The sequence below is a fragment of the Acomys minous genome (assembly GCF_964271855.1).
Source record: "Acomys minous genome assembly, chromosome: 4".
NCBI lineage: Eukaryota > Metazoa > Chordata > Mammalia > Rodentia > Muridae > Acomys > Acomys minous.
Window position 1 is genome coordinate 111,620,539 of NC_140486.1, and position 25,675 is coordinate 111,646,213.

Sequence of the window (25,675 nt, forward strand, 5' to 3'; positions counted from 1 at the left end):
GTAAGGATCTTACTGTTTTGAAATACCTTCTCGATCTCTTGGTGTTAGTGCTAACAAGGCCCATACAGAAGATAAATTCAGCACAGATTAACTGTTACCTGCACAGGTCCAGTAGGTGGAGCTGTAACATTGCTTTAGAGTCCAGGGGTTCCTAAGGGCTTCCATGGTTGAAACCAGGAGTGATGACTACACTGATTAAGACGTACTTGACTCAGTGTTTTAGGGCTGTGTGTTTTCCATAAGGTATGTCTTTTTTCGTTAAGAGTCTTTGTTGAACTGAAATTCTAACTCAGGAACTAATCTGGTTATTCATTTATTATCATGGAGAATATCTCCTAGGTGAACCTAGGGAAGGTGCTGGGACCTTGGCTTTCATGTGAGGAGGCAAAGGTTGAAGTTGAACATTCTTACTTTAATCAACTATTGAACTATGCGTGCATGATATGTGTATGTGGAACTGGGGGCACACATATATCACACTATGCATGTGGAAGTTGTGAGAGTTGTGGAGTTGGTTCTGTCTTACCTTCATGCCTTCATGTGGGTTCTGGGCTCAAACAAAGCAGCACCTTTATCTGCAAGTAATCTTGTTTGCCTGGCTTTTTTTTCTCTGTATATATGTATTTTTCTTCAGCAATCAAATAAATTACATAGTAAAGGCATTTACTTAAGAGGAACTTAATAAAGGAAGGATGATTTAGTCAATTTGTAATATTAAGATGGGCTTTCTGGCTGATAAATTGCTGGCCTGCATGAATATTTGGTGAAAAAAATAAAAAGCTCCAATTCACAGATTTGAAAATTTTCAGTTTTTATATTCCTTCAAATACCAAAAATGTTCTTACAGAGAATGATTGTATCTGATAGTGATTAACATTTCTGACCAACATGTTAAGTCTACAAATACTGTTCGCAGACTGAATTGAATGTAGATGGTTTTGTAAACAAGGAAGTTAGAAATGATCGGTTTCGTTTCATTGCTTTCATGTAAAACTCATTTAAACATATTTGTGATTTTAAGTCTTTAATCATGAACACAGCATTGGAAATTCTTGGTTCTCATTAATGAAATGACATTAAGTGAGTGGTGCATGAAGAAGTTTGGATTTGACTAGGCCATTTATGTCACACTTCACTCATTTTGTGATGGCTGCCTGGGGACATTTTTTTTAGGACTTTGGTTTCCATTTTTATGTGATTTAGTACTTTAAAAACATTTTTTATGTGTATGTATGTCTCTTTGTATATTGTGTGTGTGCCCACGGAGGCCAGAAATGGCTCTTGATCCCTTGGACCTTGAGTTACAGTGGTTGTGAGCCATCCTATGTGGGTGCTGGGAACTGAACTCAGGACCTTTGGAAGAGTAGCAGGCAGTATTACCGCATTTTTCTGACCATAAGACACACTCAATTTTTAGAGCAATAAAACAGGAAAAACAGTAAAAACAGCAATTGGACCATAAGGCATACCCTAACCACCCTCCTACTTTTGGGGGGAAAAGTGCATCTTATGGTCCGAAAAATACAGTAACTGCTGAGCCATCTCTTCAGGCCCAGGGTTCAACATTTTGCCTTGCTTGTGGAGAGGTAATGAAGGGTAGTTGGTACAGGATTCACATTCACAGGTCATGGTTACTCTAAGCTCCCATAGTCTTTATTCTCAAAGTAAACCAAGAAGATAATTAATTATCTTAGAGTATTTGAACTCACTCATGTAACAAACATTGAAGTCCTAATTATGTAATAGGCCTTGTGCAGGTTCTGATGTTTTCTTTGGATGAAATTTAGTTGCTGGTCAGATTTTCAAGTCATTTAGTGCTCAGAGGGAAGTAGTCTGTGGAGTAGGAAAATTTGAACTTGAGATCAGAATTAACATGTAACAAAAACCCAAGTCTAATGAAATGGAAATTTAACAGCAGAAAATTCAGTCTTGTATAAATAAATTAAAGAGTTGAAGTATGGATAGCCTCTTGGGAAGACTCCATCTTCTTTGAGATGGACTCAGCTTCATGTTAGTCAGCAATGTCCTTACAGCTCAAGGCAGTAATTACTAGATCTAAATTACCGCAAGGAGCCAGAAGATGGGAAGAGAGCTCACTGCCTTTTATTTGGTTAAGGTTTTTTATTTATGTGTGTGTTTATGTGAGTGTATGAGCACTGTGTGGGTACCTGTGGAGGCCAGAAGAGGGTGTCAGATCCCATAGAGCTAGAGTTGCAGGCGACTTGAAGCCACCTGATGTCTGTGCTGGGAAACTGCCGGGTCTACTGCAAGAGTAGCAGGTGAGCCATCTCTCCAGCAAATGCCCCATCCACCATTGGTTTTAGTGCTATTACATAGCCTAAGCTCTTTGCTCACTTTTGGGGTTGTATCTTGAAAGAAAAGGGTCATGCTTGGCAGTGGGAGGCCAAGGCATTTGAATTGAAGCCTTGTTATAGCTACTGCATCAAGGACATGGCTTGTTCAGATAGGAGACAAAACTGCGGGCAGGGCAGAACTTGGAGAAGGGTTTGTAGGTTCACTACAAATAACAGGTTTACAGGTCATATGAGGTAGAAATAAGGCTTGACATGCTTGGATTTCAGAGTCGGAAAAATGGAAGGTCCATGGAGGCACATTTTAAACACCTTCTTAAAATGGTATAACGTTTCTGAAATTATTGGGTCCCTTTAGAGAAGTAGTGAAATCTCTTGGTGAGATTAGCTTGATTTTTAAGGCAGAGTCTATTTACCCTGGCTGCCCCGGTACTCAATAGGTAAGCAAGGCTAATTTCACACTTAGATTCACATGCCTATACTGAAGTGCTGGATGGAATTAAAGGTGTGTACCACTATGCCCAGCCCAATGTACAGTTTGATTTTTAGCTTTCACACTTTAGTGGCAGGAAAGAATGAGTAAAAGTTTGTTTTATTTCATTGCCGTAATTTTAGTTATCCATTGATCTAATTAGTTTTCCTAGCCAGCCTGTTTTAAACAGTAAAATTATTTTGTACTCTATATGTATGTCTTTAAGAAGGTGAATCCCAATTAGGTGTGGTATTGACAAGTTTAATCGTAGTAGTTGGGGAGAAGGAGGCTGGCAGATCATTTTAAGCCCAAAGCTAGCCTGGTCTAAAAAAAAAGTCTCCCTCTCCCACCTCAACAACAACAATAGCAACTAAGAGAAGGTGAGTCCATAAGAACATAGGTGTGTCAGGTAAAAAGTGTGTAAGGAGGGTGTAATAGGCTGTAGTACAGTGGTTTACCTCATCTAATGGAATGCTTTGATAAGGTGATGCGTTCAGGGTAATGTTCAGGAGTCTGATCTTTCTGTTTTTGTGAGTAATTGACATTAGATGAAACTGATGTAGATTAGAATTTGTTAATAATTACAGTACTGTCTAAGGATAGTACTAAACTAATTTGTTGGGACAAACTAATACATTGATCAATTGTGAGATGTCATATGACAGCAAATTAAGATAATTCTTTTTTTGGTTTTTCAAGACAGGGTTTCTTGTGTAGTCCTGGCTGTCTTGGACTCGCTTTGTAGACCAGGCTGGCCTCGAACTCACAGTGATCCGCCTGCCTCTGCCTCTCAAGTGCTGGGATTAAAGGCGTGCGCTACCACCTCCCGGCTGATAATTCAATTATTAAAGATACCAAATGACTTGATCTTTTAATTTAGGAATTACTTGTGTGTATGAGTTGTGTACGTGAGCATGTCTGTGCCTATTCGTGTTGAAATGTGTGTGATGGTTAAGAAGGCTGTTGTGTTTTCCCTGCCACTTTCTACTTTATTTACTTGAGACAGCATTTGTCCCTGAGCCAGAAGCTGTTTTGGTTAGTCTCGCCAGCCAGGAAGTTTCTAGAAGCTGCCTGTCCTGCTCCTCTCATCTTCGTTTCTGGGGTTATAGGTACGTGGAGATAGATATCTATTGTTTTGTTGTTGTTGTTGTTTTTTTTTTAACGTGGATTCTAGGATTTGAACTCAGGCCCTTGTGCTTATACAGCAGGTACTCTTACCCATTGAGCCATCTTCCCAGCCTTAACTTGTTCCTTTTAAATTTAGAAAAAGGTCATACTATATATTTGCTTCAATTTTTTCATTTATTTATTTTGATGTGGAGGATCAAATCCCAGGATTTTGTGAAGACTAGGAAGCTCTAGTACTGAGCTGCAGACCTAGCACATGCGTTGCCTTTATATGTCAAGATAAATGGGTAGGATTACAAATATCTAGGTAATAATCATGGCTTACCCCTGTGGAAGAATATATAGGTAAAAGGCCTGTATCATTAGGTTTATAAGTCCTGTTCAACAGGAAGTGATTGCTACACAGTAGAGATCAGTTCCTGTGATCATCTTCTAGTATGCTTCTGTGAGAGGCCAATGAAAATTATTACAAATAAATAGTCCTCATGACATCAGTAGGTTCAGCCAAGTATGATACATCGTGCATCTTTATGAAAAGTATCTGGAAATAGTACAGTACTCTTAAATCCATCAGCATGGATACCATCAGGTTGAATTGCAAAATATATTAAGCATTTGGTGTGAAACACTTGAAAAGACACACTGATTTTTTTTTTTTCTCTCTAAGTTACAGATTTTTTTTCCTGGCAGATAGTATATGCTTTTCAACCGTAAATCTAAGCTGAAGATTTTTGGTAACTGCTTGTCTTCAGTTTGTTAAAACTATCATGTTATGTTACTGGTTTCCAAGAGTAACTTTACTTGGTTGTTAAGTGGTCTTCGTTGTTGAGTATATTAGTTCTTCATGATTTCCTTCTTTCTTCCATTTATATTTCATATTCTTGAGATATCTCTGCAGAAACTTAATCCTAGGAACTATGATTTATTTATTTTATTTTTTTAAGTAAACAAAAGAATTACAGACAACATTCCCAGAATCCTTTTTGTCCCTGAACAATGATTTTGGGTAAAGTTATTTTAATTTTATGTATATGAGTGTTTGCCTGCATGAATGTCTGTGTACCGAGTCAGTGCCCAGTGTCTGAGGAGGTCAGAAGAGCACATCTGAGCTCCTGAATCTGCAGTTAGAGAGATGGTTGTGACCTGCTGCATGGGTGCTGGGAAGACAGGCCAGTGCTCCTAACCACAGAGCCATCTGCCCAGATCCTATCAACTAAAACATAGTGTTTGGTGTGTGGTGAGGAAATCATACTTAATTTTCAGATGTCGGATTTTGTCTGACTAGTAGCCATGAGAAGAGATTTATTTGACTCAATTGGGGAACATGAAGCATCTGTATGGAGGCTTGAGTTTCAAGTGTCTCCTCAAGAAGCTTGAAGTCTGTGTACTGTTCTTTGGGAGTGAACATTAGAGGAGTCTCAGGTACAGTTACTTTCTAAGGGCAGATTACTCTTGTTAATAGGAGTTTCTGCTCTTTATCAGCAGTTTTAATTTGCTCTGCCTGCCATGGAAGAGTGTATGCAGGAATTTTTAAACAGAAAAACTTAATAATAAGTAGGTTCTATATTCTTAATACTAGTCTTCTGCTATTATCAGTCTTAGAGCACTTCAAAATTCTTCATTTTCTTTTCCTTCTGTTAAAGAGTAGAAAAATGCAACTTTCTGCTCTCTGTAACATTTACTGTTACTTAGTATGTATTTCAAGATGATCATGCCTGGGTCATCCACCACAGTGAAAGTTAATCTTTTCCTTTTCCTTTTTAATTCCGAGTGAGGGAAATGGAAGAGAAAGCCTGCAGATCTCTTTGAAACTTGATAGTATGATTTTTTTGTTTGTTTTGCTAGAGGACAGTTCAGGTTTTTACTTGAAATGAAAATTATTTAAAGTATCTTAAGTTGGATATACAAAGGGGTTCATTGTAGTATATATAAAATAAAAACAGGCAGAGAAAGCATATGAGAATTTGCATATGAGAATTCAGAGAATTTCATGGAATATTAGACTTGGAAAGAAATAATAGAGATCATCTAGTCCAGCCTCCTACTGGTGAATAAACACTCATTTTGTGTTTATAGAAAAAACTGATGCTGGAAACAGGAATTTGGGTTTGAAATACTTTGTTACCTAAGTTTTTGCTTTATCTATTGGAGATTTTATTTTCTCGTTAAGTTATATTTTAATTAAACCTTTGTTATCTACAAAGATGTAAAAACACATGAGTATTTAGGAAGTTTGTAGGACTTTCTTATGTCATTGCATGGATCATGAGTACAAAGGTAATGCTTTTACTCAGGGTGGGAGCACTCTGAGGACAGGCGGTTAGCTTTTAGATCACTACTTGAGTATTACACAAGTAACATTTAAAATAGTAGAAGCACATTTTGTATCTTTTTGCTAGAAATACCACCCTGCAGGTCCTGTCTGGCCATAGCTTTTCTTACTTTTCTAAATAGTCTCCCACAAGTTTGTGTGTGTGTGTGTGTGTGTGTGTGTGTGTGTGCACGCGCGCGCACTCGTGGTTGGGTGTTGTATTCAAATGCTTTTGGATTATCTAAAAATCCATGTTGTTACTTTTCTTTTGTACTTTTGTTCTTACCTGTTACAAATTGAGGGGATAATACTAATCCCAGTTTTGTAGCTTAAAGAAAGGAGTGATGTTTACTGTCTTGAAAAAAAAAAGTTGTAAAAGGATATTTACTAAATATTGTGAAATCAGCTTTCCACCCAGGGAGCTAGGTTTGAAACTGGACTATTGCTTTAGTTTACGGATGAAAATGAGTGGTGACTTTTTTTAGAGTGCAGCTGTGGTAGCCTTCACTGTCTATTTTATCTCCGTTACTGATCCCATGTTATATCTTTGTAAATTTGCTAGTATGGATGCCCATCAGACTGAGTTGCCTCGATAAGAGCAGATTACCACGGATAAAAACTTGGTAATTAGACTTTTGTTTTCAGGGATGTATATAGTTAGCTTAGCCTTTTTTTTTTTTTTTTTTTTTTGCCTAGACATGATTGCTGTGCTATAATCAGCATTGAGAACAAGAAAACATGAGATACAGTGAAAGAAAGTAGTTGCATAGCTGGCTGGATATATTTAATACATTAACAAGTAGGATGGTGTGGATGAGTCTTATTCTGTCAGCCCAGTTTCAGCGATCTGAAAATTGTCAATGCTTTGTCCATTGATATGAATATCTAGATCAGTCCTGTGTGGACTCTTAGAGACCACAGGAGTTGGGTGTTCAGGAACAGTCTTGTCAAAATTCTCCATCTTGACTTGATACTCACCTTTAGAACCTCGGGTGATCAGAGCTGCAAATTGGTGATGTAACATGATCTCAGAGGGTAGGTAGGATGTCCTCCTTTGGCAGATTTCCCCAGTGCCTTCTTGCATTGCTGAGAGGAACACAACTAATTCAAAGTGTGGAGGATTCTCATGCTGGAGCAGGGTAGCTAGAGGACTTGATGGTGTGATGGTGTGGTAGTAGGTTAGTGGGAAGATGAAGAACGGACATTCCTCGGAACTGATACCATCAAGGTGGAAGTCCACACTGGTCTGGTAGAGTTCGCCATTTTCTCTTTCCTGATAGAGTACAGCTGAGACCCGAACACTAGTCAGAGGGCTGGGCCGGGTGTTAGCTACTTGGAAGATAAGATTAGGTTTACCATCTTTGTGAGCTACCACTGCTAAGTCAGTGAATCGGATTGAGAAAGCTCTATTTTTTGGCCGTGCAATCTTCGCCACAAAGGCACCTAAATTAAAAACCATTGAAATGTTTTTGTTTTGTTTTGTTTTAGAACAGAAATCTCTAAATCTCAATACATTTTCTGAAAGAGAAGAGTATGTCAGGTTGTTACATATTTCTCACATCCCCCTGAGTAAGACATTCATCCCATTGTTAATTTAGGGTAATCTTACTTAACTAAAATTTTCACAGTACATTTAACACTTCTGTTAATAAACAACAAAAATGGGTGATTCAAACCCATCATTTCAAAATGGGTAAGAAGATTTGATTTGTTACGAAGAAATGTAAAACTTGATTGTGTAAATTAGAAAGTTCAAGAACTGGTCATTTTCTTCGCTCTTACTTAAAAAAAAAAAGGAGCCAAAAATAATTGAGCATGGTTACACTTCTTGAGTTAGCATGGAGAGTAGATTCAGGGCAGGTGATTAGAAAAGGTGAGGCTGGGGGAAAAAGCGATGAAGTAAAGAATGTTTAACGTGGTAGCTTCTAGAATGCTATATTTTTTTAAAGGGGAAACTGGCTATACAGTGATAAATGTGTCTTTAAGTACATATTTGTCCCACCCCAAGCTATAGATGAGGGTTTTAAAAATCATTCTTGTGGCATGCAGCCTGTTGGCAGGTTGGTGAGACATAATGCAATCCTTATGACAATTACAGTTTTGCTTGTGTGTATGTATGTTTACCATATATGTGTCTAGTGCCCGAGGAGGCCAGAAGAAGGCGTTGTTGAAGCCGCCACATGTATTCTGGGAACCGAACCTAGGTCCTCTGTAAAAGAGCAACATGTGCTCTTAACCACTGAGTCATTTTTACAAGCCCCATAATTACATTGTGAGTGCTTATATAAAATGCAAACAGAGGAAGTCAAATATATTGAAATTCAGTTAATGTTTGTTAAAAATACACAGGAGAACATATGCAATATCAAGTCAGTAACAAAATCTAGTAGTGAGTTATACTGGAATTCTTAAATATTGTAATTTGATTTAAAATAACTCATTCTGTTTATATCAAAGTTACTGGTAGTGTGGGGATATCAGTCCATCGATCCATCCATTCTCCCGTCCGTCCATCAATCTGTTTATCATCTATCCCTCAATCCATCCATCTACTATCTAATCTCTATATAATTTAATATGCATATCATATATATTTGTGTAACTTCATAATTGAAGGATATAGCAACTTTAGTTAGGGTTAGTGCAAAAATTTAAACATTTACCCACCTAAATACATAGGTTAACTTAAATTTAAGAAAACAGCCAATGTGAACATTCTTATAGACATCAAGTGATTTGTTGCTGGATACAGAGGCAGTTGTAGCATATTGGATCATTTTTTATGATGCCTAGGGCTTATCTTCTATAGTCTGTTAGTGCCTGGTTTTTAAAAAATTGTGTATGTTATATAGAAAGAACCAGCCCAATTAGAGGGAGGAATCTTATATGTTACCAGACATATAAGCAAATATTTGTGGCCATATTCCCATTGCATTTTTGTGTGTATCTGTAACTTTAAAATATGGTGGTGAATGTGTTGCTGTGGGCTTGTGTTGAGTACATGTTGAGTAGATGAGCTCAGAGGAGAAAGTTCTACCATAAGAAGAGAAAAAGTCAGGTGTATGTCAGATAGCATGGCTGTTAAAATTTTCTCTAAATATACTTACTCACATATTTAGTAAAATAGCTTCTGTGAGAATTTACTTTTAGGCCTTTTGTTTTTAATTTTGCAGAGTATATTCCTGCAAGTTAATGGGTTCTTTTTTCTTACATAGTTCCAATATTCTTTATATATTTCTATTTTTTGCCTCTAGATTGTTTCTTTGGCATCACCTGCTTATAATAATACAAATAAATTACTTATAAAAGACTTGCCTTAACCAACTATACACTTTATAAAATGCTTGTAGTATTTTTTTTTTTAAAGAACAAAAATAATTACCTGTGATAAAAGCCTCTAGCATGAGGCCTAGGAGCATTTGTATGGCAAGTAAAGCGATTGCACTTGGACAGTCACCACTGGGGTACATGGTACCATAACCAATTGTAAGTTGCGTCTCCAGGGAGAAGGAGAATGCAGCTGTGAAACTGGTGATGTACTTCACACAGATAGTGTGGTTTTCAGGTGGGGCATCGTGATCTATTTCCAGATCACCATTCATCTCAGCTAGAACATACCAGAGTACTGCAAAGACAAGCCAGTGGACAACAAAAGAAGCAGAAAAGACCAGCATCATCCAGCGCCAACGCATGTCCATTAGGATTCCCCATGCATCCCGAAGATACACAAGACCTCTTTGAGCACCATCCATTTGAAGTGTGCTGTGGCCATCTTTTGTGACCATCCTCCGGTATCTTTGGCTTAGGAGAGGAGCATTAACTTTACAGTTACTGCTGTCCATCTCAGGCTGTAATTCTCTGAAACAAGAGTAAAGTGGTTAGCCCTTGACTGACTTAGAGTTGATATTCGTTGAGTTCTTTCTTACAGTGTTTACAGGAGAGAGGGATTACTGGTCAAGTCACTTATTTGTTAACTAGTTATTCATTACTTTAGTATACTTCTTACGCTTTCCTTGAGTGACTGTAAAAACACCATTTGATACTGTTTTCTAAATACATTTTGGAATCCGAGAGGGTAAGGCTTGTGTTTTTAAAAATGACTTACATATTGTCTTTGCACAAATCTAGGCTTTAAGTATTTATTAAGTTAACTAAAAATTATTTCTAAATAACAATTTTTTAAAAATCTGCTGATAATTATGAGTAATGATAATTAAAAAGATGATTTAAATATGTATTTTATTTTATAAATAAGTAAAAATTATTTGGAAAGTTAATATTAGACTATTTACAAACCTTGTTTCTTTGTTTGTTTTGTTAAACTTGCTGGCATTTAAATTCAGAGTTCTGGGTCTTGGGCATGCTAGACAAACACTCTGCATTGATCTAGGTCTCTAGCCTCTGCATATGTTTTGACATAGTACTAAGACAAGACTTACGTTATGTTAAGCTTTTAGAGAGTCACAGTTTTTCATTTACTTATCTATCTATCTATCTATCTATCTATCTATCTATCTATCTAGCTATCTAAATTATTTATTTATTGTGTGTTTGTATGTATGTAGTGTGGTGCATATGTTCTACAGCGTGATTTTGAAAAGTAGAATACAACCTGAGAATCAGTTTTCTCCTTTCACCTTGTTGCTTCAAACTCAGGTTATCAGGCTTAGTAACAATCACCTTTACTAAGCCACTTCATTGGCCTAACACACAATTTTAATGCGTTCCTTAGAATTAGCCTATTGCAGACTTTGTGAGTACGGTTTATTTTTGCTATCATGATATGTTAATATATTGTTCCTATACTGGATGACGAATGGATAGCTGCAGGGGCACACACATCCTTAGTTCATATTAAATCTTGGCAAAGCTGGGGTTCTGTGGTAAAGCATTTGTGTGCGTGCGTGTGTGTGTGTGTGTGTGTGTGTGTGTGTGTGTGTGTGTGTGTGTGTGTAGCCTTTAGTTCAACCTCCAGTATCCCTGCACCTCAGTAAAAGACATTCCAACTAGATGAATCTAGATAACACTCTTTGCCCCTGATGCTAGGAATGCAGCCCGAGATTTTATGCATGCTAGGTAAGTTCTTTCTCATTTAGCCTTCCTTTCAGCCTTAATGGCAGTTGCTTTGAGAAAAGTAAACCAAAAGAAGTGGTTTTAAGTGCTTAACAAGCAAAAATAAACATTAAGAGATCACATGACAATTTAAAAAAGATATTAGTGTAGTTAGTTCTTTTTATGAACAGTTTTCATAAAGGGTTAGGGTTTTCTCTATCTTATTAATAGACATCTAATGTATGACCAACCTTGAACATGATAAATACAATATAAATATGTCAAGACTTTTGTATAGTGGCTCTTAGGAACAAAGCCTTGCTTTCATTAAGGATGCTTCTTCAGAAGTAGATACCTTGAGAGTGCTGCATACCCACTTCTGCTCCCCTCCCTCATCACACTCCTCTTTCTTTGTTTCCTTAGGTAGCCCAGGCTGATGAACTCTAGATTCACTTTGCCTCAGTCTTCTCTTGAAAACTAGAATTACAACTACATGCTACCATGCCTTGCTGCCTTTCTTCCTTTTGAACAATCCTTAAGAAGGTGGAGTGGGGTGCTTAGGTTTGGTAGTTCAGTCTGTCTAGAGACCCTGGGGTTTTGTAGACCATTTTTCTGTGTTACTAGGTTTGGACATTGGATAGCTAGGTATGTAAGACTCTCTCTTTTGTTCTGAGGCTGTTGCAATCTTTGTTGATGGTACCTGGGCCCTTCTTCTTTCATATTTTTCTCAGATTTGAGTTAGAGCTGAGTGAACACTGGGTAGTTCTTGAGTTTAGATTAGAAGACAAAGCTGCTCATGTTGTTTCCCTTATTGCCCTACTGAGTTGTCATAATCATTGGGTGCATTTTTTGTTGTTTGGCAAGTGCTGACAAGAGAGCCACACCTCAGCCCTTATTTAATGCTTTTATTTTGTTAGATTCTTAAAATACTTTAAAAGATTTCTTTTAGAAATAACAACAAAACCTTTATAGACATGGTGCTAGACGCTTTCATACTGTCCATCCCTTTCTCCATGTGCTAAGAAGATAGACATGATTATTTCCATTTTTCATATGGAGCCACTAAGGTGTATAGAAAGGCAAGAAATTACACATATAACATTAGCGTTGTGGTTTATTGACCTAGTCTGGATAACAACAGCAAAGGTAGTTAATTTACTTTTATTTTATTTTTTCTACAAGAAGCTGTATGTTCGGCGGTCCCGCTGTACTATATTCTAAAGCTGGTCTTTGATGGTCCCTGGCACTTTTAGTAGGTACTCTTTTTGCTCCTGTCACTCAAGTAACTAACTTAAGCCATGTCAGCTTAAGCATGGTTTTATGGTAGAAATGATTTATAATAACAAGTGATAATATATATTATTTATTCTATCTTAGGCACCATTCCAAATAAAAGGAAGGCTAAAAGGCAAAGCCTTGCATAGGGTAGACAGTAGTAGTTGCTTTATTGTTGCTGATAGTGCTTCTTAACTTGAATAGTAACACCTATACAAAATACCATTCCCATTTTATAAGAAAGTGAGCCACAATATATTTCCTGAGATCATAAAAGTAGCAGTGACTATTATTCCCAAGCACACCCAGCTACAGAATTAGTCCTAAACACCAGAGTATTTGACCCTGATTAGCCTTTGTGAGCAATGCTGTGTTTAAGATCCACTATGAGACTAGGGGTGGCAGCACAGGCCTTCAATCCCAGCACTCTGGAGGCAGAGGAGGCAGCAGGATCTCCCAGTGTCGTCCACATAGTAAACTCTATCTAGTCCAGCCAAGGCTGCATAGTGAGGCCTGGTCTCAGAAAGCAAGAGCAAAACAAAAGAAAACCAGGAGCCCCTACAGAATGTTGCTTCTTCAGGAATGCTTATTGGGTTCAGACTTTGCAGCCATTGTTCTAGTGGAGTACACTGAGGGCTTCCTGCTTCACAGAAGCAAAGTAGAGCAAGTTTGCTTAACAAATCTGACTGCTGTAGAACTCCACACCTGGATTGAGAGCTTTGCATTCACACTCTATGCTTTCAACATTAAGTATTTTCACTTTGGTCTTTTTATGATTGCTCTTGGTTATCTACAGCCGGTTTTCTAGGCTCTCTGAAATTTCATTTTTCCCCCTCCAGCAACTAAGTAACATGGAAAAAGCCACAGGCAGGGAAGTCAAAAGGCCAGTATCAAAACAGTGAAACATTTTTGGTTTTGTTTTTCCCCCATGAAACATTGTTGACTTTTGTTTGGATCCTGTAGGCGAGTAGTTGAGAGAAGTAAAATTTTGATCCTCACTTAACCCCGGTGCATTCATAGTTAGTCACTGCCATGCAGTGGAAAGAACACAGGATAGGGAACATAGCCTGAAGGTGCTGACTGTGTGTGTACATAGCTCTGTCATTTTGGGCAAGCTACCTTGTCCCCTTGACCAGATGTCATTAGACTAAAACAAAGAATGTGGTTAAAAGGGGGATTAAATTACATGCTCCTTTAAAGTCTACCTACCAGTTATCAACTGATACATGTTTTCTATAGGATGGTTTCTGTATGATTTTATATCTGCTTATATGCTCTTAAAAATATTTTTCATTGCTGTTACCTGATGTTTATAGGATTTTTCCCTTTCTAACGTGTCTAATGAGTAGCATATTTTCAAATAATTTTTATATTCTCACAGGCACATGAGTACATAAACAACTCTCTCCCTCTCCCCCTTTCCTCCACCCCCTCTCTCTTTCTGACACTGGTCTCATACAGCCCACACTGGTGTCAAACTCAGCAGTTGTAGCCAGATGCCTTTGAACTAATGCTGCTGCTTGTATCTCCTAAGTCCTAGAGTTACAGGCATGTGCTAGGTACTTGAATTGCGTGAAGTTAGAATATATGTCTTGGTTTAGACTTTTGTGTGATTTTCATGAACTGATCATAGCAGGAAATAGAATAGACAAGTGGAAAATTTGTGTATCTATGTGGGTGCTATAAAATATTTATGCACTTAATAAATTTGTAAATAATTTGTTTAATGGGAAAAGTACTTATTTTAAAAATGATAGTTTGATAGCTTCATTAATCACCAAAATAACAGTGTTGCTTTGCCTGTCAGGTTGTGGCCCGTAAGCTTACGTTTTCTATTGCTATGCTTCTAGAGGAGGCTGTAATTCCTGTTCGACTGTTAAAATAGAGGCTGCACTTAGAAATGTTAAATGAAGACAGTGTTTGTTCATGCCTTATGCAAACACTTTAAAGGCTGTGTTGAAAGTCTCATAAGCACCTTTCCTGGCCTCTATAATTAGGGCAAACAATGTGAATTTTAACCCCATTATGTAAGCTCAGAGACTAATTCATATTTTAATTTCTTATATACAGAATATTTGAGTAATAATTCCCTGCTTAAAAAGAAGTTTTAAATTAGTATACACATGTCTTGTCAATTAAGGAAATTAAAAACATAATGATTTATTCTTTTGACATTTCCATATGCTTAATTTGAGTTTTTCTAATTCCACCCCCCAAAGCAAAGTCACCAAGTGTTACCTAGCATCTTTTCCTACTCATTTATATATATTAATGAAGAATTAGTATGCATTTACTAAAATAACTGAGAGCTAAACTTTCACTAATGCTTTCAGTATTGCTGTTTGCCAATTCTTAAATATAAGGAAAAAGAATAAACCTTAGCTCTGACTGTCTAGGTAATGTCTCTGTTGTAAAAGTACTGGAAGCAGTCTAGCTCTGTTTCTATTTGCTGTCAGTTTCCTTGCCTGTTCGCCTAAAGGAAAGAACAAGAATGAAGGTTATTTCATGTACTCACCAGTTCTTTTGTGGGGTCAGCCTACCAAGGTAGGTCTTAGGGAAGTTAGCAGAGTCTTGTCCTTTTGGTCAGGTGGTTCTAACCTGCACTGTAGTTTGTAGGTTCTTGTCTTGGACTGGCTTTGCAGCTTACATTCCTGTGTTTATAATGTCATGAGGGCTGGTTTCAGCTGAAGCTGATGTGATTGGTCACTTAGTCTGCAGGGGGGCCAATTAGCTCTGATCATGTGGAAAAGAATGCTGGTTTGTTAGGAGGTCTTTCTTTACCCAACACAGACCTTAGCAACTCTGGAGAAAGCCTCTAGAACTGACGTGGAGAAGGGGCGCATTTTTTCCCTCTAATCAGGACCGGTTTTTAGTAAGTTTGCCTAATCTTATTTAAGAGTTTATTTGAAAGTTCAAAGGGATAAAATTCCCTGCAAGATTTCCTTTCAGCCCTCTCTCCTTATATTGCGTGTTAAAGTGTGAGATATCTCTTTCACTAATCTTTTTTCCACCATTTCTTGAGAGGTGATTTATTTGGGTAAGGATGTTTAGGCATAATTGATGAGCTGATTTTTCTGGCTTTCTTATCAGATCCCACCTCATCAGAATGCCTGGGATAGTAGGTCTAGGCCATTTAGTACCCGAAACTGTGTGTGTGTGTATGCGCGTTCGTGTGTGTATGCACACATACATACACACCCCGTTAATTGCAAAGGAAGGACTTTATTCTTTGTTTAGTGTTTGAAGCTGGGTGGCAGGCTTGACTAGGGAAATGATTGTTTGATGTCTTGTACTTTTCTTTAAGCAGCACCCCTGGTGAAAGAAGGAAAAGTCTCTCTCAAGGCTTGCTTTAGTGATCTTTAGTGGGGTCTTTTCTTGGTATGTGTGAGGAAAGCTCAGGGCACATGAGCTGCCATTTACTGTTGAAATTGTGTTTACCTGGAAAATTTCAGCAGTGTAGCTTGTACAGCCTCCACATGAGCTGAAAAGTATGCCTAGTGAGCAGTATTTTCTCCCCCTCTGTTAGCTGCCAATCTTAAAACTTTGATCAAGTGTTACACATAAGAGGATCTGAGAAACAAAGACACTGTTTGTTTGAAGTAAAGCTTGGAAAGTCCTGCTGGGAAAGTTATGAATGTAGACCAATCTAAGGCTACTTAGGAAGGGAAATCCGACTTTGTGGATTCCTCTCCGTCCCTTCACAGTTTAAGGAATACACTAATTCCTTCTTTGTTTTATTAATGCCAGTCATTTCAATGCAAGTTTAGACACAACACTAGTAACTTTGACCTTCAGAACTAGGGAAGGTCATCAGGGTGAGATCCACCTGTAAGACCGACTCCCTGCATGTGTGAATAGGAATTTGTATCATTTTTCCAGCTAGCTAGTTGAGGGAGACACCTAACTGAACCAACAGAAGCACTAGAGCACATTGTGGGACATAGTTCCCCCAAAGGAGAAGCATGTTAGCATGCCTGCCACTGTTACAAATATAGGTAGGACAGGAAACCTTGTCATTCAACTAAGGACATCCCCAACCCTGCTACCACCTTAAAAAAAAAAAAAAGGAAAAAAAAAGGCATTCTGATTGTGTAGTCTACTGTGGCCTTGAATTTAAATCCCCCTGCCTCAGTTTTCCAAGTACTGAGATTATAGATATACCATTGTGTCTGACAGACTTTTTCGATAATGTACTCTATTTCAGACTGTATTGGTATAAAAATGGTACAGTAAGCTAATATATATCTTTACCAGATATGGTGGCTCATATCTGTAATCTCAACCATTGGTCAACTACACAAAACTCACCTACCCAGACACACAAAAGCATGCACCCATACAGTGGATTATGTGAGGTATTTCTGGTACTGGGATGCCTCCAGCTTGAAGGCACGCCATGGGCAGTGGTGGTCACTGATGGCTAACTATGGATGTTACACCTGGACTCTGGAGCTCAGGATTCCTTAGGCAGTCACCTGAGCATCGAAATTATTGTGAGTTGGTGCTGTCAGCTTGGCTGAGGTGACATTGATGGTGACCCAGAAGATATGCCACAGTCACCCTAAAACACATAGTAGGTATGGGCCTAAAGCATTTTCTGAGCATGAACACAAAGGCTACTGTTCATCAATGATATTTTATTAAAAATTGTAATGAGTGTGCCAAGTGCCATAAGTAAGTAAATTCATCTCTAGTAAATCCAAATCGCTCTCCCTAAAGGTATTGATTCCTATTTGAGCTGAAGTAGTCTAGTACAAAACCTACAAATACACTACAGTCTTCTTTAAAATAAATGCAGAGGATTTGTTGGAGTGTAGTATCTTGCCTACTCTCCCATCAGTTCTGCCTGACTCGTTGTTTGTATTTTTAACTTTGTGTTAAAAATACCTAGACACTTTCCAGTTCTTCGTGTTGAGAGATGACAGGCAGCTTCTGGGTGTGCTGTCAGTCGACATGAGGCCTATGAGGATGGGGACATGTGCCCATTGCTTGCGGTACGTCAGAGAGATTCTTACATGCTGCAGCTCCCTTAGTCATCCAGCCAGAAGCGGCTGTGTTTTCAGGACTGCTCACCAGCTGAGCAGAGGTTAGGCTACAGAAGTTTTAGAGACTCCTAGTGTAGACTTTGAACTCTTTTTTTCATTACTCTGGAATTATATTTATAAGAAACTATTGAGAGCAAGGGCAAGAAAGTGTCCACACTTGGATAGGATTCCCTTTCACAATCTAATAGAGAAATATAAAGTCACCGGCTACAAAAATTTGCACATAAACAAGCTTCAAAGTTTGTCCCATAATTCCGCTTTTGCTTTTGGAGATTGGGTCCTTGTAAGCTCCAAGTTTCACAGCTGTAGATTTTGTTGGCTGAGTGCCTCTGAGCTCCATCTGAAGTTTTCCATAAACACCATATTTGGCTGCAAGTCAAACATGCACACAGGTGCCCTTTTACCGCTCCTTCTCCTTAGGAAGTCCACCCAGGCAGACCAGGCAGACCAGGCAGAAGCCAGCACTCAGTTTTAATTTCATTTGTAGAAGACTCCTAGTCCATCTTAATACATTAAGGAGAAACAAATATATACTGTTATTGGGGGTACTACTTGTACATAATAAACTACAAATGTATTTTAACAGCTTTTATATGCCTTAAGTGACTATGATGTAAGAACATAAAATATTCTGTAGGTAATACAGTTTCCCGATAAAACAGTCCTATTAACAGCAGAAAAAAATTTTTTTTAATTCCCCCCTCTCTCTTTCTCCCCCTCCCTCCTTCTCTCTCTCTCCCCCCCCCACCCCTTTGGTTTTTTCTTTTTTTTTTCTTTTTTACCTTTTGAAGATCATAGACCTCTTTAAGATTCTGTAAGCCTTAGACTGCTTGCCCTGAAAAACAAAGCATCCTTGGTCACAATGCATGCTTCTGGTCTAGGGAGTCTCAGCCCTGGACTCACCCTTGATTGTAGCTTGAGAATAGCTGTTTCACCTAGTCTCTCTTTCCAGTTTGGTGTGTTCAGGCCTCCCTGGTGGCTGCCTTCCCCAGATATTCTAGGTGTGGCCCAGCAGCCAGCAAGCATGAGGGCTTAGGGGTTGGGGCATGTTCTTATTGCTTGAGGTACTTTTTCAAAGAAAATTCTGACCTGCTGTAGTATTTTCATTCTCTCTCTAGTCAGGAATTATACTGTTTTCAGCCATTAGATTTAGATGTACTTTAAAATCACCTTGTTTATAAATTAGGTTTTAAAAAGAAGTTAACCAGAGTGCTTCTGTACTCAACTTTGTCTTCGTGCTGACATATTACAGAGCAGAGTCTGAGTTCTGAGAAGGGCCCATGTGGGTGGCCCTCATTGTGGTCCTGGCCACCATAGAACGCTAAAATTATTAGACATGAAAAGAGAATAAGATAGCATCTTTTAAACTCTTTGTGAATAACTTTGATGTTTGTCATTTAACTTTTATCAAGAGTATACAAATCTACCAAGCATGATGGTTCATGCCTTTAATCCCATCTCTCTGAAGGCAGAGGCAGGTGAATCTTTGAGTTTCAGGATAGTCTGGACTACACAGAGAAATCCTGTCTTGAAAACTAAACGACAACAACAAAAAGGACACATAGGTCTATAACTCTTTTAAAACTGGATTATACAAATGAATCTCTTTGATATTTCCACCCAAATTTATACAACCAGATACCTACTGTAATTAAATGAAAAAGGATTCCAAACTGTTAGTGCAGTTTTTCATTTAGTGTCATTTTAGTAAGTAACAATTGTAAATATATTTTTGGTATTGTTTGAAGCCATATTTTTCTTCTTAAATTAACTTCTAAAACAAAACTATTGAAGAAGGTAGTCCTAACCAATTTTTTTTTCAGAAATAAATATTTTGAAATTATTCCTATGGAAATACTGAAATGAACTTACTTCTGCCTATGGGTGTTGACAAGCCACCCCTAATTTGTATCATCAGTAGTCCTTTTGGAGCTTGGCAAGCTTAAATTCTAGATCTTTCTCTTACTATTTTAATTTTACTAGAAGTTCTGGCTGCTTCTGACTGGTTTAGTTGTGAGTAAACCACGGAGAGTAATGTCGTAGAGATGAGTTAGAGGTTGCAGGCTGAGGTACCGTTTCTGATTCATGACTCAGCTATGTGATCTTGGGAAACCGCCCCACAGGTATCCTTTTCCGAAGAGGAACAATAGAGATGGTGAGGTTATTAAGATGATCGGGTGAACTATATTGGTGCATTGTATCAACTATAATGTATCAGGTCCTTTATTTCCATGTATATCCCTGGTCTGTGGCCTAGAGGGCAGGTGTTACGTTCAAGCCTGTTTTTGTAATCCTGTGCACCTAACTACGTTTGTTTATGGAAGAGATGTCAGTCATGTTAACTTTTACCTGAGGTTTGAGTAAAACAACCAAATGACAAAGTAATACCATTCTTTTGGGAAAATATATGATAGTAATCAGAAAATCTGTATATGATGTGTACCTAAAGAAACACTTGCTCACCAAAATTTGTATATAAGAATACACATAAATATACATATCATGATAGCAATAGGCAGGAAACAACCTAGATGTCAACAATTTAAGAGCAATACATTACTTATAGAGTGAGATCTTGTACACTGTTGTAAAAGAACAAGCTATTTTTCAGAGGCACATTAATACTCCACTTTTATTCAGTGCTGGCGACAGAGCTCAGTGGGTAACGGTGCTTGCTGTTTAAGTCTGATAACCCTTGCTGAGTCCCCCGAATCCATGTAAAGATGAAAGGAGAGAACCAATTTCAAGTTATCCTCAGACCCCAACACATGTGGATTTTGGTGTGTGTGCACCCCACTCCCTAGTTTAAGAAAAAAAGTTCAAAAAGGCAAAATTAAGAAATCAGGATAGATTTGAAAGAGCTGGTGGGGGAGTGTGTAAAGTTTTTTGATTTTTGTTTTGTTTCTGGGTTGGTTAGTTGGTTGGTTGGTTTGTTTTTTCCTTCCGACTCAGGGTTTCTCTGTGTAGCCTTGACTGTCCTGGACTTGCTTTGTAGACCAGGCTGGCCTCGAACTCACAGTGATCCACCTGCCTCTGCCTCCCAAGTGCTGGGATTAAAGGTTGCTTTTGTTTTTAACTAAGGTTGATTTTACACAGTTGCTTGATTAAAACTCAGTTAATTACATATTTGTCACATATCTACCTAAGGATGTTGAACTTTAATTAAAAAGGATTTTGTTTGTTTTGTTTTTTGAAGAGCAAAGCAGGAGAGAGTGAAGACTATTAGTACAAGTCCTTTAGCCCTTTCACCCTTTTCTTCTGAAAATGATTGAGTCCTGAAAGTTGGATATGGCACTGTAGGACTATTGTCATTCTTGGTTTCCTTGGTTTACCAATAATTCATATTTGAAGCCTTTCTATTACTATTATTCATATGTAATATATTAAGTATATCGCAGTTTTTAGAAATTGTTTTGTAGTAGTAGCCACCTAATAACTAAAATTTGAACTCTGTTAGTGATTTGCTAGTGCTCATGTAAATTCAGGTGGTTTCATATCAGACACAGTCCCCTCAAATGAGGAATGTCAAGACATAACTGATCTGTTGCCATTACTAGAAGATTAGTAATCATAGAGAAATATTTGCTTTCAGAAGTAAAAACTGGGTCTGTAAAGCAATTGAAGAGTAGATTTATTTCCATGGCAGTGTTTCTTACCCCCACCCCCACCCCCTCACCCCTGTGTGTGTGTGTGTGTGTGTGTGTGTGTGTGTGTGTGTGTATTTTTATTGGACATTAAATCCTGGCCTAGTTTTGTTCTTGTTCCCTCTTTCTCTCACTCTCATCTCATTGAATAGTGTAGCTCAGATTGCCTAGAGCTTTTTACCAGTCTTGTTTCAGCCTTCTGGTTTAATATTGTAGAATTATTAGTATTTTAGTGAATTTAATTTTTATTTAATAACACCTCTTAATAGTTCATTCTGTTGAATCCTAGATTTTGCCGTTAGTGCTGTATTGTTTCCTTTGATACGTTCACTGCTCTTAAAGACTCCTGTGGAAAAGCAGAAGATGAAAGTAACTAGCTCCATTAGTTCAGCTATCTGTGACTAGCACTGGTGTTCTCACAGCTGTATGGCATTTGCAACTTGGTAAAGTTATCAATGCTATTCATATTTGAAAACATTAAAGGTTTTTTTCTTCTAAATTTTTCTTTTGTAAGGGTAGCTACTTTTTAAATGAAGCCATATAGAAAGTGTTTTGTAAAGAATATTGGCCTCTCATCTAAGCAGGAGAGCATGAGAGATCTTTTAATGCAAGGAAAGAGTGTGTCTACACTTGAATCTCTAACTTCAGCTCAGGGTGCTATAAATTTCTGTTTGATGATGAGGAGATTAACATTTGAATTCTGCTATGCTATTTAATAATGGTGTGTGATTCTGGACAATTCTCGTGGGTTACTTGTTGAGCCTCAGTGTTCTCAGATTGGAAGATTAAATCAGTTAAGTGAGTATTTGGGTTTTGACTGTTTAATATAGATGATACCAGAGCTTAGCTGAATGAGTTTTGAGTTAAGGTCTTATTTACCCCAGGCTGGTTTCAGACTGTAGGTAAATTCCTGATTCATCTTGCTTTACCTCCTGATTATGGACTAGTTTGTGCTACCATGCCCTGAATGAATGATAGCCGTTTATTTCTCTGCTTTTTTAGTCAAGAAGTCAAGGAGTTGCTTCATTTATTGGCTAGGTGGCTTGGACTCGAGTATCTTGTTGGACAGCAGTAAAATTGTCTGCCTACTCTCTAGTCATTTTAGGATTCTTTTGGGATTGGAACCACTTTTAGTCTTGCAGTTCTGGAAGGGAAGAGCCTCAGGACTTTGTACTGTGAAGATGCTTGAAGACAGAGGCCTTTTACGTTTTAGATTCAGGCATGGTGACACACAGATTTAATCCCTGTGCTCATAAAGGTAGAGGCAGGCCAGGCTGGTGTACATAGTGACTTCCAGACCACCCAGGGTTACATAGTGAGACCCTGTCTCCAAAACAAAACAAAAAAACTTTAGATTCAGAATGTGATGTCTTTGTTATTGCAGGTATATTTTATTTTTTAGCAGTAAGTTTCGCTTACCTTTAAGGGAAGAGTACTTACTACATTGGGGTCCCTGGAAGCTGTTGACCAATAGTAGAAGGCTAGTAGTGTTTTTCCTAGCAGATGATGTCCTTTCTCCCTTCTATAAGTTTTTAAAAATTACATTTCAAGTTTCACTGTCTGTCTGTCTCTATTTCTCTCTGTCTTTCTCTTTGTGTGTGTGTGTAAGTCAGACGGCAATTTGTGGAGGTTAGTTCTCTCCTTCTGCCGTTTGGGTCCCTAGGAGTCAAACTCACGTTTTGTCAGGTTTAATGACAAGTGCCTTTACTTATTGAACCACTTAGCCACCCTGATCCTAAGGTGTATTTTATTATTTAACTAGAATAACACCTGCTAACAGTCAAAAACCTCTGTGGGCAAACAGCATGTTAAATCTTAGTGTTATAAAATGTAATATAGGATGACTAGAAGCAAGAGTTTCCCTGCTAGATCTGTTTTTCTTTAAACTTTTTATTTTGGTTTAATTGAAAGGATTTATCACCAAGAGAATATGTACCATAATTGTTGCAGTCTGAGGGTTTCAGTGTTCTTCATTTTTTATTTTTTATTCTTTAAGACAGGGTTTCTCTGTATATCCTTGGCTGTCCTGGATTCACTTTGTAGACCAGGCTGGCTTCAAACACAAAGAGATTCCCTTGCCTCTGCCTCCCTAAGTGCAGTGTTCTTCATTTTTAACTAATGTGAGATTTTTGTTAAGATGTTAGGAGTTATATGTTAGCAAATACAGTATGAAATTAAAGACTTTTTGCATAAATGAGAATATCTTCTTTTAAAGTGCCAGTTTAGCTTACTTTGCCTACAATTTTTAAAATCATTAATGTAACTCTTAAGACATTGCTAGACAACATAGCTTTGAGTTTTGTCCAAAAATTCAATTTGTCATAATCTTATATTGCTGAGGAAATGGGATTTTTACAATGCACAGCTTTCACTGTTGAATTTCCTTCTTTCTTTCCTTCCTTCCTTCCTTCCTTCTTTCCTTCCTTCCTTCCTTCCTTCCTTCCACTAAAAGTGGTTGAAATGTACACATATCCTGATTTGGGAGAGTCACCCATGCCAGTTGGTTTTTAAAAAGTTATATGCCGATAGGGGAAGATTGGCAAGATGCACCATTGTCTGGAGGCAGAAGCAGGCAGATCGCTGTGAGTCAAGGCCAGCCTGGTCTACAGAGTAAGTCCAGGACAGCCAGTGCTACACAGGGAGACCCTGTCTCAAAACAAAACAAAACAAAACAACAAAACCCAAAAACACTGTGTTATAACATCCACAGGGTATATGTGTGCTGTAATTATATATACATGATTTAATGTATATATGGGCAGGTTGGGGAAGTTTTTATAAGAAACTAATGATGGCTCTTCTGAGTTCTGGGGACTAAGCCTCTGGAGTTCTTATGTAGATGGAAGATTGGTTGAATATTAATTGTATGTCTTTTTGGTAAAAGATTTCTTTTATTATTTGTGTATTATGAGTGTTTTGGTTGCAGGTATGTATCTGCGAGAGCAACAAGTGCCCTTAGCCTGTGAGCCATCTCTCTACCTCCTGCTCATTGAATGCCTTTTAATTGTTCGTTCTATCTTTTGTTTAAAAAATAATTGTCAAATCTTTGAACATTCAGCTTTAGGAAAAAGTGTAATATTTGTGTGTGTATGTGTGTGTGTTTTACTAATACTTTTGAACATTGAAAAGAACAGATAATAAGGAAAGTTTGATTTGAAATATTCCTTTTTCAAAGTCTCTACTGGTAAGAACTCATATTAACTTACCATATTTTATCTTGTTTATAGGGAGACCAAATTTTGAGGAAAGTGGACCAACATCTGTGGGGAGAAAGCATGAATTTATACGGTCAGAAAGTGAAAACTGGCGAATCTTTAGAGAGGAACAAAATGGAGAAGATGAAGATGGAGGTTGGCGATTAGCTGGATCAAGAAGGGATGGAGAGAGGTGGCGGCCTCACAGTCCTGGTAAGAGTTGTATTGTATAAAGCCAAGGAGCTGAAATGAGAGCTTGCTGAAATGTTTGGGATTTAATGAAAAAGAAAAATAGTTTTGTTTTGTTTTAAAGTAATCATGTATGCTGTCACAAACCAGTCTTATTCCTACCAAAAACATTCAACAGAACAATTCCCCAGCACATGTACTCAGTTGATTGAGATCACTTTCCTAGTTTCCTGGGGCAAATAGTATGGTTTAATAGAAAGCACCTGCCTGCATCTGCAAACATGAGGGAGGATTTCATTCAGTTTGTCTACCACTTAACTTTTTAATCTATCTGTAGCATTCTTTAAAATGTAATAGGGGGTATTTAAAAAATAAACTTACAAATGTATATATGTTAGGGAAGTGTGTTGTCTTCATGGCTATTTCTTTTGAACAAGAAAGGATTATTCTTTTCTTCTCGCCTAAAAAATATGATGGGCTGCTTATTTGAAGAATAAACTTTAAACCCTGGTCAGAAATAATCACAAGCTTATTCTTTTGTCCTCTTGACCTTAGAAAAGGGAGCAAGAGTGGTAATGATCAGTATATTTCTAAGTTCTTCTTTTGGATTCTTAATGTTTCAAATGATCCTTGGGCATTAGCTATGGCAATAACTGAAGACACTAGTGCTTTGTGAAGCTCCCTTTCCCCTGAGCTCCTGCTTCTATCCTCATGATGCTCAGATGACTTGAACCACGGGGTCACAAAGACAGAAATGCGTATCTGCCCACGAAGCATAGTATCAGCTGTGTGCCAGGAGACGCTTACCTTGGTAGTGAGTACTATACCAATGTAAGGAATTCTTTTTAGAGTCAAGGTGGTAGCCAAACCTCTAGCCTAGTCTTAAACCCAGCAGCAGGCTATAGTTTGCTACGATGTGGTATGCAGATAGAAACATAATGAAATTAACCTTTCGATAAAAGTCTGATGATTATATCAGCTCCTCACAGCTGCCTCTTGGGCAGGTTTTCTGTCATTAGTGGTCATTGTTTATATCATAGAATCTAGGCAGTT

The 25,675-nt window shown here is 37.9% G+C and overlaps 2 protein-coding genes across 10 annotated transcripts in view; one reads left to right on the top strand and one right to left on the bottom strand.

Annotated features, from left to right (window-relative positions):
- GIGYF2 (GRB10 interacting GYF protein 2) overlaps positions 1-25,675 on the top strand; it is a 130,121-nt gene that overhangs the window by 55,984 nt on the left and 48,462 nt on the right. For all 6 annotated transcript variants that reach the window (XM_084778570.1, XM_084778573.1, XM_084778574.1 and 3 more), the window contains one exon: positions 24,467-24,646. In XM_084778570.1, coding sequence (XP_084634696.1) covers positions 24,467-24,646 — 180 coding nt within the window. The remainder of the gene's footprint in view (positions 1-24,466; positions 24,647-25,675) is intronic.
- On the bottom strand, positions 11-25,667 carry KCNJ13 (potassium inwardly rectifying channel subfamily J member 13). Of its 4 annotated transcripts, none has more exons than XM_084778581.1 (6): positions 25,430-25,565; positions 24,446-24,499; positions 18,378-18,430; positions 9,606-10,081; positions 7,202-7,666; positions 11-1,833 (listed from the first exon to the last, which is right to left on the bottom strand). In XM_084778581.1, exons 2-6 carry the CDS (start codon positions 24,446-24,448, stop codon positions 1,808-1,810), a joined length of 1,023 nt encoding a protein of 340 aa, XP_084634707.1. In that variant the 5' UTR covers positions 24,449-24,499; positions 25,430-25,565; the 3' UTR covers positions 11-1,807. The 4 variants fall into 4 exon arrangements, with proteins under 4 accessions (XP_084634707.1, XP_084634706.1, XP_084634705.1 ...); XM_084778580.1 differs by lacking the exon at positions 11-1,833 and adding an exon at positions 15,066-18,098 and having other exon boundaries at positions 4,408-7,666; XM_084778579.1 differs by lacking the exons at positions 11-1,833; positions 25,430-25,565 and adding an exon at positions 25,572-25,667 and having other exon boundaries at positions 4,408-7,666.

Excerpts from the sequence above, each read along its gene's own strand:
- KCNJ13 (XM_084778579.1), bottom strand. Across the intron at positions 10,082-18,377 it reads AGGTCTATGATCTTCAAAAG|AGAATTACAGCCTGAGATGG; the intron begins GTAAAAAAGAAA and ends CTCTTGTTTCAG. Across the intron at positions 7,667-9,605 it reads GCTAGAGGCTTTTATCACAG|GTGCCTTTGTGGCGAAGATT; the intron begins GTAATTATTTTT and ends TTTTTAATTTAG.